At 42.3% G+C, this 21,918-nt stretch overlaps 1 protein-coding gene across 1 annotated transcript in view; it reads right to left on the reverse strand.

The window, feature by feature from the left end:
- Positions 1-3,612: 3,612 nt before the first annotated feature.
- LOC137912516 (F-BAR and double SH3 domains protein 2-like) overlaps positions 3,613-21,918 on the reverse strand; it is a 31,955-nt gene continuing 13,649 nt past the window's right edge. The window contains exons 7-22 of the mRNA XM_068756667.1: positions 20,680-20,734; positions 20,357-20,485; positions 16,728-16,850; positions 16,076-16,171; positions 14,650-14,724; positions 12,598-12,714; positions 12,384-12,488; positions 10,101-10,190; positions 9,804-9,866; positions 6,599-6,733; positions 6,389-6,472; positions 6,077-6,254; positions 5,542-5,762; positions 4,615-4,807; positions 4,418-4,509; positions 3,613-4,072 (exon numbers count right to left, since the gene is read on the reverse strand). Coding sequence (XP_068612768.1) covers positions 3,980-4,072; positions 4,418-4,509; positions 4,615-4,807; positions 5,542-5,762; positions 6,077-6,254; positions 6,389-6,472; positions 6,599-6,733; positions 9,804-9,866; positions 10,101-10,190; positions 12,384-12,488; positions 12,598-12,714; positions 14,650-14,724; positions 16,076-16,171; positions 16,728-16,850; positions 20,357-20,485; positions 20,680-20,734 — 1,849 coding nt within the window. The 3' untranslated portion in view covers positions 3,613-3,979. The remainder of the gene's footprint in view (positions 4,073-4,417; positions 4,510-4,614; positions 4,808-5,541; positions 5,763-6,076; positions 6,255-6,388; positions 6,473-6,598; positions 6,734-9,803; positions 9,867-10,100; positions 10,191-12,383; positions 12,489-12,597; positions 12,715-14,649; positions 14,725-16,075; positions 16,172-16,727; positions 16,851-20,356; positions 20,486-20,679; positions 20,735-21,918) is intronic.

Here is a 21,918-nt window from a genome sequence, read left to right on the forward strand (position 1 = left end):
CCCTCGCAGACATGTCCTTGAACCTCTCATTTGACGAGTAAAGAGTCTCACCAACAAGTTGTTGTTTTAATGAAACAAAAACAAAAACAAGGACAGTCACTCTCTTCCAGTGGCAATAAAGCATTTATGTATTCATATCTCGATAGATACAGTATATATATATATATATTCACATATACATTCAACATTCTCTCTTAAAAGAACCGGAATTTCCATCACTACAGACACCTCCATCTGGGTGGGTGGGTTGGGGGCTCGGCTTGCCCCATATCGATGTCCTATCAGCGCCTGCAGCGCCGCCACGTGGACACAGAAGGAACCGCAGCTCAGGAGGTTTTTGGTCCCAGCGTGCACTGACGAGTACTGTATTTCAACGATGTCGCGACTTTATGACGCCTCGGAAGCAAAATCCTGTTTTTTCTTTTAAAAATGATGTCCAGCAAGCTGATAGAGATCTTAGAGGCTTTTATTTAATTTATCCATTTTGTCTTGTATGGCTTTGTATATAGGATTTAAACAACCTTGCATGAGATCAATAATTAATTTATAGTGAGGCTGCATCCAAAAAAAACCAGTATTGGTCCCATTTTGAGGAAAAAAAATAATGAAACAGGTAGGTGTCTGTTATTTTGTTTACTACTACTACTACTACTACTACAATACGACTTACTCCTACTACTACTTACCCTCTGGATTGGACACAAAGGACAATCCGTGGGTGGACTCAGGAGGCCAATCCATTTGTTTTCCCACTGATCACTGATTAGTAATTGTTAAAACAAGGGTTTGGAACCATAAAGCTTTTAGCATGAGCAAATTCAACCCTAACCCTCAACAAAAAATTAAAAGCAGAGAAATAAAGGAATGAGACAAGCAAATTTTCAAAACTTTTTTTTATTAATTAACATTTGTACACAATAAATACAAACGTAGTTTTTTTTTGTACAGCGAATAATAACATGCAGAACGACTTTGCACCTGTTCTCATTACCGACGCCGTCGCAGACCGAAGAGACCGAAGAAGCTTTGTTGTTCCACCTCCGCATTGAAAATAGCAGCAGCTCCAGATCGAAGGATGAAAAATTAAATTATTGTAATTTATATATATTTATAAAAAGTCCCTTTTCAATTAATTAAACACTGTGGGGGGCTGGGGGTCATGGTCAAAGTGGCAACAGAAGCCATATTTGACCAATATTCATGGTGTGACTGCTGTAACTGTTATAAATAAGAGGCGAGGCTGCTGCCGTCTCTCAACATGAGCCCGTAAACACAACACAAAATGTGACAAACTAAAAAGGATTTCTTCGTGCCGGATTCATTTCTCGCATCACAATATTAAGCGGAATCCAAACTGCTTGAGTCCAGACCAGGACTTGTGCCCAACCCCCATACTACATATTAATACTATATACTATGTGCTCAATAGTTCTCTTAATACTCTGCTTACATACAGGAAATGAATATACTGTTGTGAAAGAAAGCGGCACAGATTGAGTGCTTTATTCATGGATCTGTCACAGATGGTTTGAATTGTTTCCTGCATGTGTTGCATTTCAAACACCCAACTCAAATCAAGATGATTTAGAATCCGCTGTAACCTTTTCTTTCTTACTTTGAAATGTATTCAGACTGGACATGACAAAATAAAAGCCTACTTGAAATAAAACAGGTAGGAATGAATTGGGACACAACTTCAGAGTCTCTCTTCTCAAGTCACACTCATAAACAGCCAGACCCATCCCATGACCAAACATACTTTCTCTCCAAGTCTTCACTCAAAACATTACTTTCAATAATTCTGTTTTTGTTGAATATGTTAAGGAAAAAACACCAAATTACATTGTCTACAATTTTCTCCGCCCATCTCTTTGGAAGAGTGGAGAATAATAATAATAAAATGAAAATGAAAAAAAATCAGTCACACTGAAATTAAATAGGATCCACCACCGAACCAGAATGAAAAGGTTCTCGATCCATCCCGATTCAGTGTTAAGGTTCTGCTACTTTTCAGGGAACATACAAATAAATAAAAGTGCTACGCTGCCCTTAGGCGAGAAGTTTTCCAAGGCTTGAAGGGTATTAGACGGGGATGATTTATTTACTTTGAGTTTAAAAAAATAATAATAATTGTACTTAGCTCCATTAGAATGTTGTTCTGTCCATTTAGCAAGGTTTCTTAGATAGAACATAGGACGCAAGGAAAACAAAAACGATTATGTCCAACTGGAAACGTGAAGGGTTCATTTGTTTGTGAATGTTTTCCCTTTGCACTCATGGAGTAAAAGTGGAACGCACACCCACCAAATGTGCTGCACGTTGAATTAGCCACGCCGTAATTCTAAAATCAACACGAGAAGTTATGATCTGTAAGAATAAAGTGTGATTCATGAAAACCCCCGACCCCCCGGATATGACCAGTGTCGACTTCATTTCAAAGATAAACATACAACACTTCCAGGTGCCTCTGAAAGCACCACCAGCCTCCTCCTGAATACAAACGCACAGCATGATTGACGAGTGTAATGTGTGTGTGTGTGTGTGTGTGTGTGTGCCACTGACTGCCAATGGACAGAGCAGACATTAGAGAAAAGAGGGCGAGAAAGAAAGGAACGATTGAAGAGAGATGGAGAAAAGGGGATCCAGCCTCCTTTCTCTCTCTTATTCTTTCATCCCCCTCCTTCCCTCTCCTCTTTGATCTCTCCTTCATACGGTATTTACAATGCCCTTTCAGAATAAGATGCAGATAAAACTTCCACTACATATTAGACAGCTGAGTTAGTCTATATGAAACGCTGTGCATAACATTCCTATGAAAACAGTAATGTACTGTACTATTACACATTGAATACATATGATATAAGCACTATATAAGGTGAGGGAAGGGCTGGTGAGCGGACACTGTGTCCACACTACCAACCAAATTATCCGCCCATTTGCTCAACCCCAACACAAATTGTAATTATGACATGTTTGGCGAGTAAACTTACATTTCGCTGGGCCAAGACACAGAAATCCAAACTAAACTCTTTCAATGGCTCGTTTTAGTTTTAGTTTGACTCATTTATTCAGATCTCTCACCACGTGATGAGCTAGCCTAACTGAAACCTAATGGCGGCTAAAGACACTTAGCATTGTTTGTCTAGGCCAGGGGTGGGCAAACCTTTTGACTTGCGGGCCAACAACGGGTTCTAAAATTTGCCAGAGGGTTTTATTATACTAAGATTTAATGTAATGATATAATTTGGACAAATTCGGCGGGCCGGATTAAAAAGCCCAACGGGCCGTAGTTTGCCCATGCCTGGTCTCGGCTAACTCAGCACCCTGCTGTTCCACTGGTTCAAACGTAAGCAATTTTCCTGATTGTTTTGTTAGCATAAGGAACACCGGACAATCGAGTCTGAGTAGCAAATGTTGCATGGAGGGTGTAAATAAATGAGAACATTTATTTTTCCTCCCAATTTAAATATGTCTATCTCTATTATTAGGTATGTATATTCAATCGTATTTTTTTTTTAATCTGGTTTTACAACCACTAACTAAATTATTTTCCAACTTCTAACATCTTCTTTAGATTTTTTAGCAAGTGAAAAAAAAAGGTGAATTTATTAGATTATCTTTCTACAGAATCTGTAACTTAGCTCAACAAGACGCAAGAAAATTTGCCAAGCACGTCATTAATTTGACCTCATGCTTCACCTTTAATGAACCTTCTTCCTCTTCTTTCTGTGCTTGGGTTCGCTCCCGATTGAAGTTTTAAGGCAAGAATGGAAGGACGGATGCGGTCAGAGAGGGACGTGGGGGTGGCTACTGCTGCACTTCACCAGGACGCTAATACAGATTATTTCATTATGTATTCTACTTTTGTCCTCCTCCTGAACATGAAGATGGGGAGGGGGGAGGTGGGGGGGTGGGGTCCCAGTTCAGCTCCCCAACCCAGATGATAAGTTTGTCTGTCATCCTTTTTAATGTCCGTCTGTCACACCAACGTTATCTCCACCTCCTCTGTCTTGTCGTTCTTCTCCTGCTGTCGGCGTGGATGCTGTTTGGGTGGGGGAGGAGCAGCTCGTACCTACGAGAAAACATAATAAATAGACTAAATGAATGATGAAGACTCTGATAAAGGTGATAACCGAGACACTCCACCTTTCCTCATCATATTTATTTCCAGCGTCACAGACATAAATAATTTATCTAAAAAAATAAAGCGTATTTATTCTCTAGTTTCAGAGCTGTTCAAATAAACAAAGAGAAAGTAGAGGGCAGTAGACAAGATCCAACAGTCTATAAAAGAAAAGAAAATTGAGACAAATGGCTGCTACAATCTCTTAAAGCCCACATAAAGCACGGGTTAGGAGGGTTATGGTTGAAAACAGAAGCACACAAAATACTCTTCTAAAATAACTTTCATACTAACAGGTCTTAGTTTGCCTGGTCCTCCTCCTTCGGGGGTGAATCTCAGCGTCTGAGGAAACCCTGGAGACACGGGACTCCTGCCAGAGCTTTGATCTACGCAGAGACACACGGAGACATCGGTGAGGCTACAGGAAAAAAAAAGCCACAGAGGGATGTTCTCTCTGTGTGTGTGTGTGTGTGTGTGCGTGCATGACTTACTGTGGGTGGGTAGCGATCCCTTGTGAGACGATGTGGGCGGTAGAGACTTGTGCTCCCCGTTGAGTGCGCTGGAGGGGGAGCGTGGGAGGGGAGGTGGGGTGGAGGTCTCCGGACTGGTGAAAGGGCTGATGGGAGGTTGGTCGTAGAGCGGAAGAGGAGGCAGGGAGGGCGGTAACTTTAGAGATGGAGAAATCTAGGGGAAGGAATACAAATAGACAAATTGGTCAATCTGCTGCGCCCCCCCATGATGCTGGTGTAAGAACTCCTCAAGTCTTTATTGCATCGCAGAATTTATGGAATGGATAATGTTGATGAGAGCATCAGCTCACTGAAATGTTCAATAAATAATAGAGAAACAAAAGTCTCAGGAGAACCTGAAAACCTTGATCCATAAAGACTCTGTTATTGGCCAACTGGGGGCAGTACTCGAGTTATAAACCCATAATAGTCACATTCTGATATTAAATAGGGATTGGAGCAGGTTCGGGATTTAGAAATTGATGCATGGAATACCCTGGATTCACCAGGCATGCAGTAGTTCCAGTCCTCACCATACATACTTCTAAAGACTTCGGTTATTATATCTGCAGGGTCCTAGGAAGGGAGCGGCTCTATCCTTCCTCTGTGCCACCCCATTAGAGGAAGACATCTTTCTGTGATTGCAGTGCTGGGTTATTATCAGAGGACTGTGGGATCTGTCAGTCCTGATCCACTGTTTGTGAACTCTGCCCTGCTGTTAGAACCCCTGGAAGACAGCCAAGAAGCGAGCGGAAAGGGGCGGGGAGTGGCTTACCCACTCTCCTCAGGAACAACTGATAAGACGTAATTCCCAGCTCCTCAAGATTGAAGTACCGAATGTCCGTGTGTTAAATTGGAGCATGTTTCCTTTTAAATCTGCTGTCGGACATTTTGCTGAGTCTGCATTACCTGTATCTCACCCAACCCTCCTCCGCTGGTCTCGCCATTCTCAGTCAAGTCTTCTACCAGCACAGAGGGGAAGACGCCCACCCGTCCGTTGAGCTCCCCCTCCCAGAAGCCGTCGTCCGTCTGAGTGTCGCGGCTCAACAGGCGGATCACCGCTCCCTCGGGAAAGGAGAGCTCCTCGTCCGCCTGGCCCTCGTAATCATAAAGCGCGCGGACGTACGTCACTGCAGACAGATGGGAGGACAAAAAGAAAGAGAAACCAATAAGAGACACAACAGTAAACATGCGATAAACCCAATATTATTCTTTGCTCCCTTTGGTTCTGATCCTCTGAGGCAAGTTAGGGACAAACGTTTGTCTTTAGATGAGAGGACGAATGTTTACAGGTGGATTCTGAGCATCTCCAGTAGCGCAGTAAAGGTGCCACATAATAATCTCACCGTGTTAAGAAGACTCCTTTATTTATGCTGGTACGAATGGAAATAGCTTGCTCAACTCAAGCGCCGGGGGTGCAGCGTCATTCCTTCCGGCTACTTACTGTTCACGTCTCCGTTGATGCAGTTGGAGTGCAGCTCCGGCTCGGTGGAATTGGACGAGCTGTGCGATCGAGCATCGAGTGTGGCCAGAGACTGGAGCATGCTCAAGAGGCTGTTGGAGGTGGGAAATTGCAGGTATTTCTCGGGGACATAGCCCACCTTGCCTGTCTTATTGCGAGCCTTAAAAGAGAAAAACACACACATACCGGTATGTACGTAGAAGAGCAATTACTATGGCAACCTGAAAAAAGGAATGATGATCAAACATCCACAGGACAGAACACACACAGAGCCCATGATGTGTATCTGTGCACCTTGACCCAGTCCTCCATGTCTCCATCCTCAATGACCTCCAACATCTCCTGCTCATCAATAGTTAACTCATCCGGCTGAGAAGCCTGCAGGACAGACATGCCAGGGGAGTTAAACCAGGAGGAGAGAAACAGTGAGAGCATGCGTGTGTGTGATTGTGTAATATTGCATGCTGTTGCAGACATGTGAAATCAGCTTCTGTTGGTGCATACCTTGTACGAGTAGAGGACTTTGCAGGTCAGAGGGTAATTACGGAGGGTTCCCGACGGACTGGAGCTGCTGTCGTCGAAAACTTCCATATTCTCTTCGCTCTCTTCTCCCTCCTCACGCTCCAAGTCCACTGTGCCCTTTAACACATGAACATCAAAGTCAAAATCTCCGATAACACAAGGTCAGGGGAGAAACTCCCCTCTGCGACAAAACAAACACTCCAGATGTCCAGATCAAACAAGCAAAAACTCGTACAAATACAAAAACCATTGATACCGTCAATGGGAATGAATATTTAATATATAAACCAAGGACAGACAGAATACTATCTGTGAAGCGGGCCTCGATACATCCACCGACCTCACCATGTGCCTTCCACATGCTTTGTTCTTACCCCAAACTATACTTCCACGACCTCAATCACAGGACAACGCTCTCGCCACATAACAAGCACACACCTTTTATCGTCACCATTTCCTCCTCCTCCCGTATTTTACACTGTCGGTGTCACAGGAGAAGCTGCAGCAACGCTTACCTTCACCTGCTGTCTGTCCCACTCAGTGTGAATAGAACAGCTAATGGAAACAGGTGAACTACAGCGTCAAGGTCCTGATCTGGCCCCTCCTTCTTTTGTTCTGTGAGAATCTCATTGGCTTAAATGAAGGTCATGTGATATAGGTGGTAGAAAGATCCATCACGCAGCAAGCACGAACTGGCCACAACAACAGGATGAGGTGGGGGGGCGGGGGCAGAGTGTGTGTTTCCTCTGTCATTGTGCTTGGTCATCATATTTCTGTTGACACAGTAAACTCTATGGCGGCGCAGAACAAACCAGCTGTAGCGTCTCGCACACGTCGCAATCCAAAAGTCGCACTTTCAGAAATAGGGATCTACGCTCTGTGGGAATAAAAACTTCCAGGTGTGGTTTTCCCATGAAAATGAACACAGTTTTATGAACGCTCTCCAGGAGGAAGACGATTGTTGCTGATCTGCAAACACTCCACGTGTAATTCTAGTTTTCTAATTTAAAATGATAAACTATGGCCTCCGCCCAACGAGTTCTCACAATGCTGACTAAGCCCCAAGTCACCAGATAAATCTGTGTTTAACAACAAACAAGGGCTTAGATCTGGAGTCCGTGGAGACGCTCCAGCGCTGACGCACCAGAAGCGACGTGCTTTACACCAACCAGCAGCATTAAGGGGATAGCCAAAATAATAATGGAGTGGACCTCAGCCAATAGGAGTTTAGAGAAGCCTGTGGCTTCAAAAACATGTTTACAGACAAAGATAATGCAAAGTCGTTTTAAGTACTAACATTAGTACTGCGTTAATTACCCTCCTGGGCAGAGATGGAGAACAGCCTGTTGCACAGAAACATAATTGAAGCTTGGCTGTAAGGTCATATTTGTGATGTTCCATCTCCCACCTATTCTCAACAGCCTCTTACAGTCCACCCCCAAAAGTAAAACAACACATATCTGAGTAATAACCAAATCAAGTATCCTCAAAATCAAATCTCAGCACGTGGGCCAGCAGCACAGCAGAGATGTAGACTGACGGCTGATTCTGGAGCTAATATCTGTGACAGTGATATTGTAATGACGGCCTGTGAGACTTACTGGTTTCAGGACTAACATTAATTCAGAGTAGAAATAATAAAGTTGAACAGAACGACATGGCCGCTTTGTGTGCTCGCTGTATCTGCGTGGCTTCCTCTCTGATTATAACTCACAAGCTGTTATGTTTTGTTCTGTCCGACTAACACCCCCCTCCTAACTGCCACCTCATCAGCAAACCTCTAACAATCTCTTAAAGAGTTGCCTTTTCCTTCTGAACTTCCATTGCAGCAAATCACTATCGACAGTTTATTATCACCAAGTACACTTAAAAACAAAACAAAACAAAAACGCTGTTTAACTGCTGTAAAACATCTAAATACGCAATGTGCCCCTTGGTCTGTTTGTTTCATCATGGCCAGCCTTAAACGGATTTATGTTATTAACAGGAAAGGAGATAAAAAAGAACTTTGGAAAAACACGTTGATTAAAAGGAAAAATTTAATCTACCGACTGCTTGCAGGTATTTATGGATTTTGGAGTAAATTATTCAGACCGTAGAATCATTTGGCTTGAATCAAATCTAAATCTTTGTCTTTGTCAGTTTTGGCTGTGGAAAAAAGGAAATAAAGTATTTTTACTTCATAAAGGAGCTTTTTAATATATTCATCCAGGTTTTCACAGCGGCTCCAGCTCTCTCACCTCTGCATCCATTTCTACTTCAACAATGTCATTCCTGATGCCACTCTCTCCTCACCTCTCTCTCTCTCTTTTACACCATCTCTCCATTTTCTCAGCTCATTCTCCTCCTCTCATCTTTTAGTCTCCCTCTTTCACCGCATGACTCCTCCTACCGTCCCTCCATCTCCGCATTAATCTCTCATTCTAAAGTGCTCTCTCCCTCAACCTTGGCTGCGGACTGCAATATCATGTGAGCAGAGTGTCAGACGTAGTCCCGTGGAGCGGGACGGCCATGTTTGGTCTTGTGACATGCTGAGAGACAGGCTTGGTGGCACAAAGACTTTAGATAATCTGACTACATTCAGAAGTTATGAAACCCGCCTACAAAAATCTAGAAATGTTACAGGTTGAAGCCGAATTTAGAACAAATCGTCCCATTATTCTGAACGTGGGTTGTACATTCTGGCTGCAGCACTGAGGGTTTAGCGGTTGATTAAATGCCTTCAAAAATAAGAATGATAAGCTAATAATGAGCTGATAAGGGCGAGGGGAGTGGAACTGCCTGGGGTGAAATAAAACTGCATGACGTGTGAGGACTCCGTCAGTATTCCTGTTAGGAAGTAAGGGTATTTTAAAAGGCTGTAAATGGCTTTTCAGATGATTAACCAAAAGGCTGAGGTCAATTGTCTTGCAACTTACATCATTCAGGAAGTGATTTTTCAGGAGAACTGTTCTCGCCAGGTGGTTTTCACGCAGAATAAAATCTTAAAGGACGAAAGGTCTATCACCGTAAGCCTTAGAGTCTGAAATAAAATTTCTGAGTGTGTCGATACTACGTCTTGTCAAATCATGAACCACAAAATTGTAGGATTTCATTTTAAGTGAGGAAAAGGGGCCATCATGCACACACAATGAAGATCAGCTACAATGTGTTGGGTGCGAGTGTTGACAACGGGGGGGCATCTCACCGACAGTGAGGGATCGTGAGAGGTGTAGTTAGCCCAACGCTCATTCTCCAGTTCCTCCATCACCTACAGCATGCAGAGAAAGAGTGGGGGGGGGGGGGGGGTTACACGTATCTTTAACAGGCAAACTCTCACAGACACACCAAGTGCACAGTGTGAAGAACAATTCATGCAGTACAATATTTACACTGCCAGGACTGCGTGTATGAATGCATTCACGAACAAGTCTCTACAGGCAAAGAGGAGTAGAGACACACACACACACACACATCATGTATGACATTCACTGGCAGAACACACCTGGTTCATGGCACTCTTCAGCCAGGTATCCACAGCAACCCCGACCTGTCGGAGGAGGTCCAACCGAGCCTCGGCTTTTAGCTTTATTGTCTTTGGAGAGAGAGGAGGGTCACGCATGTTGTCAAGTCAAATACGTGACCGCCATGACAAGTTTGATTTAAAACAGGAAGCTGCTTGAGAGCTGGTTGACTGTCCTGTTAATGGGCATTGGCACGCACTGTACCTTTATCACTGATTGAACCTGCTGAGTGAAAGGTCATCAGGACCGAGAACACTTTGTTTTTGTGCACATTATATAATTATTGTTTTTAGTTGTGATTGTGTCTTCAATGCACTGAGTTTGTCATATTCTCAAATTAAAGCAGGTTTACTGGCAGAAATTCAAAATAATATTGTTAATAATTTTTCATATGTGTAGAATCACCTGAAATTAAAATATTTGAGGATTTTGATGCATTGAAGGAGCAATGTTATGTTAACACTGTCATGTTACTACAGGTACCCAAAATGAACAAACTAAACTTCTGAGATATAAGCATTTTCCAAAAAATGCAATTCAACATTTCCCCACAACAATGTGAAAACTGCTCCAGCCCACCAAAAAAAAAGGCGAAAGCCTAACCTGGCTTTTTGGCATATTCTTACAATTACCATAAACCTTACATGAGCAGCTTGCATGTCAAATAAAAGATCTCCAAGCTCCTGGAATGTATACATGATTCAGGGCATCGATATTAACGCCTCCTGCAGTGTTTCTTATAAAGAGGATACCTGCTGACATTGAGCCCACCTATTAAGCATATTAAGCTGGAGTAAACTTGAACCATGTCACAGATACTCCTGCATAACAGAAAAGAAGGTTACAACTTCAGCACAGACAGGACACTGACTCTACATCTTACTCGACTACCGCGAGATTCTTGACGGGATGAAGAAGAGATTCCACGTTAAAGGAAAGAATGGCACAACCGCTATCAGGATAATGCTGCAAACAAATCCGGATGTCTTTTGTCCTGCTCTCGTTCTCTTTATAACTGTGAGAAAAGAGCTCTGTGATGAGGCCGTTTGTAACAAGCAAGCTCATCAATTATTAATGGTTTTGCTCAAACTAGTGCCGGCTCCGAGCAGCAAAGAATAGGAGACACAGGAGCAGAGAGGAAAACGGCAGAGTGGTCACATAATTTCCGGTACTTTACAGAAAAGGGGATCACAAGATTCTCACAGTCTGAGAGGTGGGCGTAAATAGCAGCACAGTTATCAATGGGTAAAGTGACACTCGCTGTGAGGAACAACTTAAAAATCATAAAAGATATAGGAAAATATAGTGGACAGTCATCACACGAGGGCTCAGCCTCCACGGAAGAGTGTATTTGACAGCAGAGGGTGCCAAATACGTGAAAACATGATTCAACTAGAAAGACAATCAGAGATTGCAGACCCTCGCCTCTTGTGAGACAGTAAACAGGGCTTCCGGATCAGAGGGGCCAAACCTGCGCTAGCTTGCTGCTCTGGAACAAAAATGTATTATTCATTATTTGAGACTGGATAATTAAGGTCAAATAAAGATCAGGATTAAATAAATAAACTGAAACAGCAAGAAATTCAAGAACAAATCACAGCATTATATATTATGCATCACACCTCTTAATTATTTAGCTGTTCTTCTGATACCTGTGCTCTGTTATGTTGAGTTATCGAGACACATATAAGTGTTTTTAAATGTTTCCGGCTGAACAAAGGGAAACACATCCATGTGTGTGTGTGGGGGGGGGGGGGGGGTTATTTTGGGTTTTGTGGATGAGAACGTCTGAGTGAGATCTGACGTCTCCTGTGAAGTGAGAAATGTGTATCGATTAATCTGGCGCTATGTTTGCTAATTTCACTGTGCTTTGTTGGCTAAACAGATCAGCAGATTGAATGTGTATTATCGCTATTTGTATTTCAAAAATGTACCCGATAATTAGTCGATGAGCCCCGCAGGGCTGCGCTGAAAGGGATAATTATTTCTGTTTGCATTGTGTGTCACAGAAGGAATTGAATCTGTGACAATATGGGACATTTAATCTAACAGACATTACAGTATATGATGAGGGGAAACATCTCCCCATCCCTTCTCTGTACCAGCCTGCGCTAGGGCGAACCGTAGCTCGGGAGAACGTCCGAACCTCAAACGCAAAGAGTTCTATTACGATGCAGACAGAGAGGCAATGCAGGAGGAAAATACCCTTTGATTTACAGCCTCTGTTAAATATTTCTTTTGATCATGAATAAATGTCAGCAGACCTCAGCTTTGCGTATGTTTTCTTTGGTGTCGTCTATCTTGATCTCCAGGTCTAGCCTGCCCTGCTCTGTGGCGGACAAGCCGTGGCTGTCACACTCCTCCAGACACTGAAACACATCAGACAGTAAGAGTCGGTTTGTTTTAATATGATTCTCACTTATATTATAGTCACATTCAGCGTGTGTGTGTGCGTGAGTGTGTGTGTGTGCAGCTTACTCTCTTGTAATGGATGATATTCTTGTGTTCTCTGGCTACTCTGGTCGCCCATTTCCTGGCTTCCTTGTTCAGGCTGTGCTCCTCTGTCGTCCCCGTCTCCGACTCCAGCTGACGACTCTGATATAGACAAGTACACATGCACACCAGACGGGCACGGGTAAACACACACCCAGTGCCCCCCAAGCACACACACACACACACACACACACACACACAAGCACCAGTATGACAGCAAAGCACACACATAAATACAAACGTAAGTGCACTGGTGGTGATATCAGCACAAAAGTGTTCATTAAGATAATGTTTTGTACTGCTAGACTGTGATCCTCTCGGGGTAAACTCCCAGATATAGAGGCCACGCATGGATGTCAGCAGGTTTTTTGTTCACTTTTGCATAACAAAAGGCCTGTCAAAGAATTTACGTGATTTTTCCACTGCAGATAAACCACTTTTTTTACTTTACAGAGATTAGTCTCATATAGTTGTCACTATTCCAGAACTGTAAGTAAAATCATCAACGTTACCATTACTATTTTTATTAGGTGTTTTATACGCTATAAATAACTGCTGGATAAATGTGTAAAGATCTCTGATCAGTCCAATATTTTAGCAGTATATAGCACATGTATCATTCATCTGTACGTTATTTAAAATCAAACGACGTTGTTGTATTTAGTGTGTTCCGTTCTGCTGTTGTTTATGTATTTCTAAAACGGTGCTGATACTAAATGATACCAGCCGATGTTTTTTCTTCACTTGCGTACAAACGATGATCTGCCATAGATCTGTCATCCCAGTCGCTTCGTTTCCTTCAATCTGTGACAGGATGTTCATGCATTCAGTGTTTACAGGCCTCAGGATGGTGCCTGCTCGATCTCAAAATAAAGGTGTGTTAAACAGACTAAAATACCCCATGTTTTAGTTGCAGGTGTGAACGCACATCATATTTATTAATTGTGTGCTGCTTCAGTAACAAGAGGGCTGCTTCAGTAACAGTACAGGTGTGGAATGAAGACTATTACAGGGGAGATTTGCAGCTTGATTATGTTCAGGCATTGGGGCATGGATGAGAGTTACAGAAGTGAGGCCCCAAAAAAACAACAACACACACATCTGAAAAGTGGCTTTAACCTGATATGTTTCAGAGGCAGTAAGGGTGATTTAAACTTTGACAGTTTGGATACAATTGTTGATCTCACATTAATGGTATCAATGAGAGTTATTTTTCAGATGGCCTTTTATAAACTACATGTTACCGGATGCAAGCAAAATACTTTTGATTCCTCATTCTATTATATTTACGAGAAGCCTCCCGACCATTGTGCTAGTATAAAACAGCTAATTCTTTTTAACAATCTACATTCCTGATTCCCAAAAAGCTGAGAAAGTGTCTGCAGACATGCTGTCAGCTCACCTGCAGCGTTCAAGAAGAAGGTAGAAAGATTCAAAGCTCTGCACTACAATACTAAATATTGGCACATCCTAAATGACAACTGAACCATCACTTCATTAAATGTATGAATAAAGAAAGATACAGTTGAATGACCGAAGTACAGGATATTACTGGATAAGATATTACACCTGTTGTTTTTCACTATCCTCTCTAAATATCTACACTTGACATTGGTTGAATACAACCTTAGTTCACGTGAAGCTGAAGATTGGTTGCATTTCATCAACTGACTGTCGTGTTATTGTGAGACCCAACCCACTCTAAAAAGTTACAGCATACCGGTAAATTAAAATTATCTTACTGTGCAGCTTGCAGAAATGTACCAGTTTCTTAACTAAAACTTCACAACCTCCTGACCAGCATCACTTTAAACTTCAGTTGAAGCACCGTTTCTATGAGAATTGTTTCAATAGATTTTTTAAAAGCAGTCTGAACAACCTGCAGCAGGACAGACAGCAGTGCCTTCAATTTCTGAAAGTGACAAATACATTGCTATGATTAGCACACATGTCACCAGTACAGTCAGAAGATGGAGAACATGGTCCATGGTTAGCGTCGGGAATGAAGATGGGAATGCTAACAACAGATAAGACTACCTGTGCCAGGGTCATTCTCATGGCACTGACTGGCGACGGCTCAATGTCCACCAACTGCTGCACCGAGCTCAGAGTCTGGCACACACACACGTACACACAGCACAACACAGGCACCCACACACACCCGCACGCACGCACACACACACACACACACACACACAGTGGCAGCAGTGCGAGCACGCAGACACACAAATACAAGGAGGGAGTTAATGAAAGGAAAGTGTTAGCAAGGTTGAACAGGATCAAGCCGTGCTCACACTACAGGAGCTATAGCTAACAGTAGCCTAAAAGGCTAAGATTTCAATTGATGCTTAGCAACAACATCAGCTTCTCAGGGGTATTTTGAGTAGAATAATGAAAGAAGTTTTATTTAAAAATGGCCCCAATGAGGAGATCAGGAGGCATGAGACTGGATCTCATGATGCCTCACGGACTAGATAAGCTGGAACAAACATTGGAATCGACCAAAATTCCTCACCAGATTCCGTTCCCCATTGATGGGAGGGGTGAACTTGGGTGTAATTTTTAACTGTTTCTCCTGTAGTGCTAGCTCAGATTAAGGAAAACACAGGGAAGGAACAGCACATTGTTAAGTTAGAATCATTTTGGAGCACCAGTTTAGTGTTGAGAGAAGAAGAGCAGAGAGAAAAATTGGCAAAACACATAAACAAACAGAAGAGAGAGACTGAAAGCAGCTGAGAAACAAGAGAGGAAAGGATGGCTGCAGAAGAAGTCAGACCAGCATCCACTGGGAAACATCTCCTTTATTTTAAGCAATGCTTAAGACCCTGGGAGGGGTAAAACATGATTGACATCACTGCACCATTATTGCGCAGACAATGATGGATTTGCAAATGAAATTTATCTTACGAGGAAAATAATTACCTGCAAAGAAAAGTTCCCAGTGGTCTCATAACACTGGCTTCAAAATAATGAATATTAAAACAACAGTAGATCCATGCTTGTCTTTCTCTCTGTCACCAGAATGTAGTTAACTGGACAACTTCTCTTCCACATCAACGAATCTCCAAAGGCTGGAAACAAAAGGGCCCATGATCTCTCTTGAGAATAAAAATGATCCGAGCCTCAGTTCTCTCATTTCTAGCTTGGCAAGCCTCTCGGTCCCAGATGAATTAACGGGAACCTCTAAAATATTAAAAAATAGACTCAACACATATTTGGTTTCAGTCATTCAATTGCTTGAGATGAGCTACAGACTTCAGCGACAAAATATAAAACACAATATCTGAGGGGGCGAAAAGGGAAGATGAAGAAACACGTGGTAGCACAAGAGGATGATTGGTATTTGTGTGCCTGAGTCTGAACCCGATGAAGATAGAAGTAATTTGGTCTTTGTGCTTCGTGTGGAAAGGTTCATATAAATAAAATAAAACAAGTAATGCTCAAAAATGTATTTACTGCTCACCGTGTCAGATTCGCTGGGCTGGAACTGAAAGTCGTGTGCTTTGTGAAACACAGGGTTCTCCTGCATGTACAGCTGCTGGTTGAACTCTGGCATTATCTGAAGAGAAAGAATGTGGAGAGAATTCAACCAGATCTGGTGGTGGGTAATCTGAATCGCAAAAATTTCAGATTCACAAATTGATTTTGGGGTTAAAATTTTGAGTGTCGTCCGTGTTGTACTAGGAGCAAAGCTCCTTGGGAGTAGAAGAAACAAAATACGGAATGTAAGGATGCATGAGTCCCCTAAAATAAATTATATAACATGCATTTCAATTAAAAAACTGCATGCAAACAATGCTTCCAAATTGTAATCCCAAGCACATTTTCCCTGTAAGAAGAGTCTTCTTCTTCCTCTTCCGGCTTGTCCCCGTCAGCGGTCGCCACAGCAAATCAGCCTTTCTCGTCGATTGCATGCTTGATTCTGGCAAAGTTTTACGCCGGATGCCATTCCTGCCGCAACTCTCTGCATTTATCCGGGCTTGCGACCGGCTCAAGGGAGACACGGCTAGTGCTACCGCTGAAGCTGCATTAGAACATCTCCGGTGGATTTCAACATCAGTGTCTCTTGTGTATTCCAAAAAGATTTACAAAGGAGTGTGGAGGGTCTGACTCACCCTGGTGGATTTGTCTAACAGGAATTGGAAGGTGTTGTGTGTGGCTTGAGAGGCGTCTAGCTCTGTGCGACACAGCGCTACCAGGTAATCTTTGACATGCTCATAGATCCTGCCATCCAACGCCTAGAGGAGACAGAGAGAGAGAGAGAGAGAGACCTATGGGTTACACTGAATTATGTATTGCATTCAGTGTAATTCCATAATCCTTCGGGAGGAGAAAGAGGGTCAAACAGTAAGTGATAATTACAAAGCTTTAGCAATAGACTTTATACATATACCGTATTTCTGGGACTATAAATCGCAGGACCAGCCAAACTATGAAAAAAAGTGTGACTTATAGTCCAGAACTTACTGTTTGTTTGTTTGTAGTTTGTGTACTTCATACACAAACTACAAATAGGAGCAGGACAAAACGAGTGTACTTTTTGTCCCTGTAGTTTTCACTCTGCAGGACAAACATCCATTCAAGCATGAGCGGTTGTACGTTACACTGGCTTGCTTCAACATTGCTTCTGCTGCAGGCTTTGGATGAGGAAACCCTTCATAAAACGTGCTGTATGTCTCAACAGCTTCAAGAACATGTAATCTGCAAATGCGTCTGAGTAGCAATGAAAACACACAAGTACTACTGTAATTTGTCAGATATGTTGTATCTGCCCTGAGGTCAGGATATGATAAAAACTGAAACCACAGAGCAATTTCCACTTATGGTTTCTGATTAGAACCCTCGTCGAGTCTGTGTGGGCTCGACTGACAACTCGTTCACGCTTCTGTTTCAAGTCAGAGAAACAACTCATAAGATTTGTAATGACTCGCGAAGCTCCCTCCGTCTTTAACGTAACCATTGTTACTATCAGCCAGACTGATTCAGACCGTTTTCATTTAAAAAAACATGTCCCAGAAATTATATTTAACAATAAAGAAGCAACAAGAAACAACAGAAGGTGTTTCCATCTGACAGCTCTTACGATTCTGATGCCCTGAAATAAAGACATTTTTACAAATGAATAGTGTTTCTCTGGGGAGGCTGGGGTAGTGCAGCCAAGCTGGAGGACACATTGCCAAACAGACAGATCGAGAGAGAGAGAGAGAGAGAGAGAGAGAGTTTCTTTGGATAGTGTTCTAACAGCTGCAGGGCAAGGTGAAGGGGTTCAGAGTCCAATTCAACAACACAGAGACTGTAGACACACACACACACACACGCACACACACAGACACTCTCTTCTGGCCAGAGTTCTTCACAAAAAGCTCACAGTCTCAGAACCCCCCCCCCCCCTCCCTGGAAGCCAGAGGATGTTTCAAGCCAAGTCTACAACCTCCACTGGAGCTCTGACTTCTCTCACACACACACACATTGTAGACTTACAATACATGTTTTTAAATACACACAGAAATACATTCGCACACACGAACACACTAAAACAATGGGAAATTGTCAAGGAAATGACATCATTAAGGGTGTGCTCACTTTAAATGTTCCCTCATCATTTTGCTCATTTCCTCCTCCTCCCCCTCCTCTTCATTCTCTCCCTCCCCTCCTACTGTAGTACATTTACAGCAGCATCGCTCCAGAGTGAATCAGCGTCCAGAAAAAGCCCTGATGTTAAATGGCTGCTCAGTGAGTGTGTGAGTTTGTGTCGCCTTAAGTACGGCTCAGTTGAGGAGGAAGGACAGCAGAGGTGTTGAGTGTGAGAGTCGAGTAGATGGAAAAGCATCGCCTGCCAACAGCAGAGGGCGCTGCGGAACGCACAAGACTGTTCAAGTGCAGCATGTCTGGATTCAATGCATCCAGCCTGATTAATGCATATTAAAGACAAAATGTACATTCACTCAGGTACAAGTACTTTTTTTGTTTCATGCCACTTTCTACTTCGAGGCAGAGTTCAAGGACCTTTCCATTAATAAGCGGAGCCCATAAAAACTGGATTGTTGTGGGTTCTGGTTAGACTCCGCATATTACCGATTTGACTACTAGCGTTTTGATGCAAATTGCATCTTCTAACTTATTTGGGTTATCCTCCTTCAATTGGCTTAAAACCAAACGATGCTCATGGTGGTTTTGTAGTGTTCAGCTTTGCCACTAAATGATACCTGATGTTTAAGTCACAACAAATCTGTCAAAAAAAGCCGAACGCCTCGAGAGTAAAACAGCAATTTGTCCCGAGTACCAATCATCGAGCAGTCGACAATGAAGCGAAAATTAAGATGGAAATCTGACATTTCCAGTTATGCATATTGATTGCGATCATCTCCAATGAGCAGATATGTCATATGCTTTGAATATGCCATGGCTGCCATTGTCCTTTTGGTTGCTGCTGATCCAGATGTCTGGAAAGTGTCTCTCAACATGCATCTGTGGAAATGCCTGGACTGGAGAAAAGAACTCCACTTCCTTACGATGCAGATGCTGGTCCACCCATTGGAGCATCATTACCAGTGTCTTGCAGGTGAGGACCTGCAATCAACATGTACAAAACTGCAGAGGACAGAGAGGGGGTGAGCAGATTGCTTCCCTTTGACAATGTCCTTCATTCTCTGTGGGTATAAGCACGCATGTATTTGTGTATGATCATATTCCCCGACAGTCTTGTCCTTCTGTCACAAGAAACTAATGATCTATTATTCAGAACGGCCTCACAGTATCTATGCTCAAACGTGCCAGGGGGCAAAGTAAGTGAGAGTCAGGGAGAAGGGGATGGAGAAAAAAGGAGAGTGGAGAGTATCTGAAGAAATTGCATAATGAAGAAAAAGCAAAGAAATTATTAGGAAGTCAAATAAATGACAAGAAAAGAGAAATCCAGAAAAAATACTGAGGCTATTATCATGATTCTGAATAAACCGCATCAATCTTATTTCATGGTTTAATCAGACCGGAAAGAAACGAAGTCACCCAGTTAATCAAATGTGCATGTCCTCCGGCGCGCGTCTCACAACGGTGAAAACAGAGTCACGTCTGGGACCGGTGATCGGTGGGACAAAGAAAGCATCCCACATGTGACGACTGTGTGCAAATGTGTGTCAGACATGTTTGGGCAGTATTTAAAAGTATGACATCACTGTCTCTCAGCTGTTTAACTAAACACAGTTGGTGAGGTGTGCACAGGACAAACTGTAATTCTGTGTGTCGATGTCTGTTGTGTTTGCATAAACACAAATCAGGGCAATACAGAAATACACATTGTTTAACAGACCTGGATTTACTGTCATTAAACTGCATGCAAATATTGGAGCCATTCAAGTTGGATTTCTTCCTGTGATTTGACTATGTGCATGTCCCAGAAAGCTTACGTACAATAGTACCAGATGAAACTCAGATCCGCTGCCAACTGATGGAAAATGTGATGAGTGACAGCAAAATAGTCTTCCAGGCCACAACGTGTATAGGTGATAGCTAAGATGATTCACAGTTAAATAACTAAAGATTAATGCCTAAAATGTTTTTTTTTTTTTTTAATATCCCCCTCCAACTCGCTACCTCTTCTGTATATACAAATCTTAAATTGCTACATGCAGCAAAATAAAATATTAAAGTCAATTCCAACATTTCAGGTAATGTCGACAGTCACGAGAAAAGATGAGGATTCTGTCTCTCTCATCCTTCTTTTCCTTGTTCATGTCTGCGTAAATACCTGTATGCAGTGCAGTAGATCTGTATGGTAGTACCGGTCGTGGTGAGCATTGGAGGCAGCTAGCGTTAGCAGGTAATCGTTTCTGGCCTGTGTCGCCTTGGAGTTGCAGTCACTTCTTTTTGCTTTTAACTAGAATGAAAGAGAGACAGATGACATCACAGTAACACAGTAACAGATTGTTGCTGAAAGCCTTAGCGGAACACATCATTCTCTCTTTAGGTTCTGGGGTAAAGGATGTTTAGCTTTCTTTCATGGCTGAAAAGAGACTTCAGGATAGCGCTGAGGGAATGGCGGCGTGTGCATTTGTGAGTGAGCCCTCTTACCTTTACACTTGCTCTCTGTAAACTAATTCTGGACTGAAAAAGACCCAGTTTAGACCTGGAAAAAAAAAACAGCGAAACATGGCAAATAAACTTCTACATGTCTCCTTTTAGTTCAACAAACAGACATGAGGTTATGACCCCTGCATACTTCACAATTCTGAAAGAGACACATTCATAGAGACATTTTTGACCCTAACGTGTTATTCAAACAAATATTAACAAGGCAAAGCACAAAGTAGGAAATAAGGCCGGCATTTCTATAATATCACACCTCTGACCTCTAACCCCTGATCCAGTGAGTACTGGAGTGTGACAGCAATAAACAGCAATACACATCAGTATTATATATGGATGTGGACATCAGAAAGACCTGCCTTGTATCATGACATTGTGAGGCTGTGTGCAGGCATGGATTTTTTTTGTGTCTGTGTATTCCATTACCTCTCACACATACCGTCGCCTCATGTGTTTCTACTTATATTACCTGCCACATGTGCCAAGTGCTAAAAATATAACGTGAACATGGTGTCGCTACATTTGTGTTTCTGACTAACGTCTAAGCATTTCACTGTACAGAAATGAACACACACACACACACACACACACACTCATACACAGAGGCAATGCACTAATTTATATGGCTGTGTCTTTCTCCTGAGTGATGGGGAGAAGAAACGTGTTGACTGGCCAATCGATGCAGGCACTAACTGAAGAAGTTCAATGAAGTGAAAATGTCATTATAGGGTTGGAGGGAAACAGTGCTGGGGATGGTAATTTTATTCTTCAGATAATAACTGATTATTTGTTTTGTTAACAGAGCTCAGCTTTCAGACCTTCCAACCCTGGGAAAATAATTCAAGCAGCATAACAGAGCATTTAAATGCACACGCTGGAACACCAAAGATTCACCGTGTATGTTTGCAAACTAGACAACTTAAGTGAACTCCATTCACCTATTTAACTTAAAATGAATTTATCACGTAAAATGTCAAATATATTAATGTATTATCAATAGGACACAATTTCCATGATTGGTGGCTGAAGCAAAAATAATTGTACTAAATGCAAAAGACATGACACCAACAGAGATGATTATGAATACAGTCTTGCTGATTTAAATGCAAGGTGAATAAGCAAGCTAACCTTCAAATTACACAAGTTTACATCAACGCTATTATATTTTCCAAAGGTTATCAGGTCTGCATTAACAACTTCATTCCTAATTAACTCACAATAACA

Source organism: Brachionichthys hirsutus, unplaced genomic scaffold (assembly GCF_040956055.1).
Source record: "Brachionichthys hirsutus isolate HB-005 unplaced genomic scaffold, CSIRO-AGI_Bhir_v1 contig_976, whole genome shotgun sequence".
NCBI lineage: Eukaryota > Metazoa > Chordata > Actinopteri > Lophiiformes > Brachionichthyidae > Brachionichthys > Brachionichthys hirsutus.